Source organism: Telmatherina bonti (genome assembly GCF_933228915.1).
Source record: "Telmatherina bonti genome assembly, chromosome: 22".
Classification (NCBI taxonomy): domain Eukaryota; kingdom Metazoa; phylum Chordata; class Actinopteri; order Atheriniformes; family Telmatherinidae; genus Telmatherina; species Telmatherina bonti.
In genome coordinates this window covers 33,200,772-33,207,440 of record NC_136631.1, presented here as the reverse complement: position 1 = coordinate 33,207,440, position 6,669 = coordinate 33,200,772, and the positions used below count along the sequence as shown (strand labels likewise).

General features: G+C 42.7%; 1 protein-coding gene across 1 annotated transcript in view; it reads right to left on the bottom strand.

The window, feature by feature from the left end:
- Window positions 1-6,669, bottom strand: part of atrn (attractin) — a gene marked incomplete at its 5' end in the record, with an annotated part of 183,902 nt that overhangs the window by 8,361 nt on the left and 168,872 nt on the right. The window contains one exon of the mRNA XM_079262522.1: window positions 956-1,070. Coding sequence (XP_079118648.1) covers window positions 956-1,070 — 115 coding nt within the window. The remainder of the gene's footprint in view (window positions 1-955; window positions 1,071-6,669) is intronic.

Sequence of the window (6,669 nt, the reverse complement as noted above, 5' to 3'; positions counted from 1 at the left end):
TGATTCGGACCAAAGAAGTGCACTCAGGCCGCCTACAAATGCAGGTCTCGGTCTGTTTCAAGTGGACCAAATACAGGAAGCGGACTACAAAAAGTCCCTTCCTGTATGTGGCGTAGCATTGCATTGTGGGTAAATGCATAGCGATGGCGTTAAGGGTCCTCTGCCTCGTCTGGTGTTCACACTGCGTCCATTGTTGCAGCGTATTTCTGCAGTCTACGAGCATAAGGCAAAACCAAAAGCCCAAAACCGCCATAGTTTTATCTCCATGTTTTCTTCATGCGGGTCTTGTCGTCTCTTTTGGTAAATACTAGTGCAGCGCCACCTTTGGTGGGAATGGGGAACTTTAAGCAGTTCTGACGGCAAACTGGGAACCAATCCAGTCCTCACACGGTGGACCTGATAATGTGGGAGATGATCGTTGCTGATCTTGTGTGACATTTTGGATTCATGAATTCTGCTCATTTACAAACTTTAACGTCACATCTGAGGAGTAACGTGGCTGGTTGTGAAGAGTTTCAGTCTGACCAACAGAAAAAAGGTAAAAGATCTGTCAGAGTGCAGGTTTTAATTTAATTTAATTCAATTTAATTTAATTTAATTTAATACATTTACATACAGTTTTATCAACAAAATTGTTGACTTGTTCATTGCAAACTAATTTATATTTATCAGCTATATTATTTTCAAGCATCTTTTTAAGCACAGAAATGAGAAAATAATTTACAGAAGAAAAAAAAAATAATATAAATGTGTGTTTGAGTCCGAATCCCAGAGAAGTCGGTGAGGTGGAATAAAAGCAAAGTAAGTGAACCGAGTCAGACCAGGTTGAAAGGCTCTGAACTGTCACGGTCCAACTAAACTAAAACTCAGAACACAGAACAGAGACAAAGTCAGATCAAAGAACAATGGTGGAAAAAAAAAGAAAAACAAGAAGAAATCAGCAGCTTCTTCTTACCAGACTGTCCTGGAGGAGGGATGCCGCCAGAACCCCTGGGTAACCGAACAAAGATGGAGAGCACAGCAGCTTTGTTGCCAAAGCAAGGCTCCAGGGCGATGGGTTTTGGGACCGACTGTGGAAAGACAGAGAGAAGTATTACACATCAGAAGCCGAGCAGATCCTGGTGAGACGGCGTCTTCTTCCAGCACACGGATAAAAGAGGCTTTGCTGCTGCTCTCCGTGTTCGTCTCAGCAACATGCAAAGCACAAACCTAAACTTCTGATTCTCCGCTGAGATGCACACTCTGATTTGCAGGCACAAATTGGGACCCCCCAGTATAAAATCCCCCACTGTGCACAATTTCATGCCAATCCTGCACGTGCGCTGCAACTGGATATCAAGTAGGCATGCTGGGAGCGGAGATCTGTGTTGGCGATGCACTCCAGTTGCCACAAGCCGTCCGACACACCTGACTCTAATACCAATATCTCATGTTTATCTGCAACCGCCCCACACACACACACACACACACACACACACACACACACACACACACACACACACACACACACACACACACAGTCCAGATCTGCTGCCTCCTGCAACATTCATGCTTTTACCTCGACAGATGTGATGTGATAGAGAACGTCACGCCTGCATACCGATAACTTCCTGCATCTCTCTACTTCTGGATTTTGAATTTCAAAGTCGGACAGAAAAGTGGGCCATGACATGGTTTCACACGCTGCTGACACTAACACACACACACACACACACACACACACACACACACACAGTCCCGTCTTATGCCACTCTGAAGAGCTGAGTTTAATGCCCCAAGAGGAAACACTGCTGGAGTATAACACAGTTTTCACACTCTTTACACACAAATTCATCATTTCTCATCTTTTTGTCCATTGTGTGTATAGAAACACACACACACACACACACACACACACAGACAGACAGAGTAATGATATTCAGGCCGTGACCCATTTTACACATTTATTCTCTGCTCTGTCTCTCTGAGGTATAGTTTTCTCACCAGCAGGATGTCCAGGCTGTCATACAAGTAGCTGGGGAGGAGGCATGAAGACCTGCGTGCCTCTAGGTGTGTGTGTGTGTGTGTGTGTGTGTGTGTGTGTGTGTGTGTGTGTGTGTGTGTTGGTATGTTGATTTAGAGCAGATAATTTAACATAGGAGATATACTATATGTACAGATGCTCTGACAGAGAAGGGCATTGTGTTTCTCTGCGTGTGCGCTGTGTGTGTTGAAACGTATCGCAGCATTTCAGACACACACCTCACAGTTTGCCAACTCTGACTGGATTGTTAGGCTGCGTTTAAACTGGTGCTGATTGGTCCACTTTGAACAAACCCCGGTCTACTTCCAGGGACAACACTTTAGGTTTGGAGGATGATGATGTACAGTGGCAGCCTAGCATGGATGAAGAAGAAAAACTGGGGTCTGAATGCTGGTGCAGCGTGAAAGCAGACGGACCATGAAGTGAATGAAAGAGAGGAAGTGCTGGACATGGACAGCAGGTTGCAGCAGCTTGCAGCAAGTCGCAGTAGCTCGCTGCAGGTCCTAACAGGTTGCTGCAGGACGCTGCGGCTCATGATGGACAGATTCTTGTGGAAAAACAAAAACCTTCAGTCTTTTGCTGAACGAGCCGTTTGTGGTCCTTTTCAGGAAATATCAGAAATGGTGGACAGTTGTTGCAACTGCGTGTTGTTGGTTTAGTTTGTTTGATTTGTGTGAAAGCAATAAACCAAATGTACCATGTTGCATTTGCGCTGCAACCTCTGGAGCTAATCGTGGTCATTTCAGTCTATTGGACTGGCTCACAGGGTGCGCGTGTCAGAAGTGTCCCATTGCAGATCTCTGGTCGGTTCCAGAACGTGTCAAACTCAGCAGTTCAGGCAGAACCAGACAGGAGCAGTGCAGCCAGTAAGTCTGAACTTTACTTCAGAATTTACTTCAGTAAGACTAAATTTGTTGCAGTCTCACTAATTTAACTTTCCTCTTAAAGAATTTTAACTATAAACTTAAAAAGTCATTTTTCTATAAAATACAGTTAGCAAATAATATAAGTGAGTGCATTTTAATTAAATATAGAAGATATGGTCTGTACTTCATAGCAGAGAAGAGAAAAACTACGTCTTGTTTTACTCAAGCGCGACCTCCATCTGCCTGGTACAAAGATGCATTTTCGGCAATTTAGTTCAATTCAACTTTATTTGTACAGCGCCACTTCACAACAATGTTGTCACAGGACACTTTAAATACACATCATTTCAAGCCAATTCATACATATCCTATAATAGAAACCAACTGATTGCATCGAGTCATGACTTTGATCCAATCCTCCATCCTGAGCTGCACGAGGCGACAGTGGGAAGGAAAAAACTCCTCTTCATGACAACTGTGGGGGACTAATTTTTTATTTTCTAACACCCATATAAAAGTAATAAGAGTAGTCAGAAGAACGTAGAACAACCGCGGTTTTTAGCCGGTTAACAACGTGACTTAGCTTTAGCCCGCTTACCTCTGTTAGCTGGTTAGCTCCTCTTAGCTCCAGGTTAGCTTGGTTAGCTACTAGCTACAGGCAGCTCGGAGTTCGCTCGATGTCAATCATCCACCATGACGCTCACAACCCCCCTCTCAGCTCCACCTCTTTGCCCATATTTGTATTTTCTGGGCGAGGCGACAAGTATGACGCTGCCAAGATGGCGATGGTAGGAACCGCCCACCGAACTTCAATTCAGCTCTTCAGAAACCTACGGGTGATGGAGGCTACGTCCATCTTTTTATAAACAGTCTATAATTTTTCCTCATTCTTTACTGAAGTTTGGTTGATGTGTGTCAGTAAAATACTTTCTAACTGGTCCTTCGCAACAATATTGACGTTTTTACAGCATCACACCATAAAAACCACACAAGGTTCGCACATCTACAGAGATGAATCAGACCATAGATGCTGTAATTATCTTTGACCCTGTTGAGCTGTGACAAAGCAACGTGTTATTTAAATCTGTGCTAGCACAGATATAAATAATTTGGGCTTTAGTTCCATGCTGCAGAGACTTAAACATAAGCTGCTTTATGGAAGGTGATGATAAGACAAAGCATGTAGGCAAAGACTCAAAACCTGTAGAAAACAAAAAGGGGAACGGACATGAGAATACGGTTGTCAAGGAGATTTTTCTCCTTCCTGTTTTGTCTGTGGATGCTGTTTTTTTTCCTTCCACCTACATAAGAAAGAGGGCATTTAAGAAGCTGAAACCAGCAGGATGAAGAAATGCCCAGAGGGTTTTACTTTCACAGATAAAAAACAGAAAAGATGGCGTGGTTACAGATTATCTGTCAAAAAGGAGCTTACAGTCTGTCCTGCATGTGTATAATTGCAGAATGATTGCTCTCTGCACCTGACAACACTTACATTCATGCATCTTTGACCAAAAAAAAAAAAAAAAGAAAGAAAAGAAAGGAGGTTATTAAGCGGTTGTGTTTGTTTGAGCACTCTTCCTGTGCACGTCTCAGAGCTTGAAGCAATTTTCAGCTGTGTTGATCTGGCACTCAAACACATGCAGCCTTCGAGTCCCCCAAGGAACTGACAGGGGGGAATAGTTCAGCTGCAGACAAATGAGCTCCTGGTGGGACGTACTCGCCTGCTGGAGACGCAGTCAAACCAGCAGCAGAATATATGTCTGGGCTCCTGGAGCCGTGTCCCACTCCGTCGCTGTCTTCTGCTGAAATTTTTAACAAATTATCACAGCAAAGCTTCACTTTTAAAAAATGAGCCTCGCTAATACAAACAAATGGCTTCAATTAAGAGGCAGGTCACCGTGGTGTTTATTTTCTCTCCAGCTTCGGCTCGCTCCTGGAACATCTTTTTTCTCCTCCCTTGTCAAGTCTATTTAAAAGGCCCGAGACAAAGACGTTTATTCCTCTGGGCTTTACAATCCACACGGCGTATGGCTCTGTTTATGCGACGACCTCTGACCCAGACGAGGGAAAACTTAGAAGCACCTTATGAAAGAGAAAACTCAACTTTGTCTTGTGTTTAATGTTTTCTATGAAAGAAAACCACTTTGTTTCAGTCGCGTCTCCTGCTTGCTGTTTGTCTTTCAGACCTCCTCGTGCGCGCTCCGCTGATGTCTCCTGAGGCTATTTAACATTTCCAAAGTGTTGCTGATGAAATTCTATCAATATTCATCAAATAAGAATTTAAACAAGACAGTTCTGTGCGTCTCCTGCATCAGTTGCGGCATAATTTAGTCCGTTTTAAGGAGCTGAGCTATCCATCACTTGACATGAAAAATGGAGCAATACCACCGTGAATCGCAGGGGCAGCATTGAGTCGTATAGCTGACATGCAACCAGCGAAAGGAAAAAACCACAGAAGAAAAAGAGGAACAGAAAGAAGATGGCTGTGTCCGAACGTCCATCCTTTTCCCTACATAGTGCTCACGCCATTTTCTAGGGGGTGTCCAAATGACCATACATAAAAAAGTAGTGCTCTTAGAATGACCCACAATGCATCCTGAACAGTAGTGAGCATCGATGGTCACTGGATGAGTCAATATAGACCACAATGCACTGCGGGCAGGAGGTCAAAGTGGTGCAAGTGACACAAACATCAAAGCAGGTAAGAAAAAACTAGAGATCATTTATTTAATCTTCACATTTGTTGAATAAATATGTAACAAATAATCATTTTAATTCACACCAGTTTAGATTAGATTTGGAACAAACGCATGGTGGTTGCTGTGGTGACAGACGGTTGTCGCGACGAGGAGAAAACAGCCAGGTTTGTGTCCGAATCGCTAACAGAAAGCGTACTATGTAGTAGGGGTGGAAAAATCGAATATCTGGATTTTTTTTGCTTCACAATTTTAAAATCGATCATTTTTTTTCAAACAAATAAAAATAATCCATTATAATATTTTTGTCGTTTTTATTATTTTCATTGATCTTTTTACTTGTCCTCTTGGGCATTATAGCAGCAGAATGCTGATCTGGCTACTGTGTTGTTTTTTCCTAATTAAAATCAAGAAAAAATTAGCATGCTAAAAGTTTTATACACTTTTTTTGTTTTTTAATTACAAAAATCAGCAATATCAAAGAATTGTGAGAATCGCAATTTAAATCAAATCGGCAACCAAAAAATCTGAAACGAATCGAAACAAAAGCTTATTGTCAGAGCCCTACTATGTAGTGTGCTATGTAGTGTAACCCTGTGTAGTAAATGAGGGCTTAGGGACATGTGTGGACATTCAGACACAGCCGATGACGCCACAAAACCACAAAATAAAAAGTACCTGAAGACGACGCAGAAGCTGGGGAAAACAACAAATAACTGTTTTTCTTCTTCTGGTGTTTTTGGATGGTTGTAAACATGTTGATGATGGTTCATTACTGCTACCAACAGTGAGAAAACATGGAAGTGAACTCAGCACTGCCTGCTTGTGGATGAACTGACTTAACTGTTGCAACATAAAACATGCAATAAATAGCGACGTATAACAGCATTTGAAACGTACGTTCCCGCTTACGTACGCAAGGAACCATAAACCACAAGTCCATCAGCGTAGTCTGTAGGTTGCAACCAAAACAAGTTCCTCATTACAAGCAGCAGAAATCTGACAGGTATCTAGACCCCCTCTCAGAGACCGGGTGTGACGATCAGTCATCCAGTCTGCTGGCCTATGAATGCATCAGTTTCCC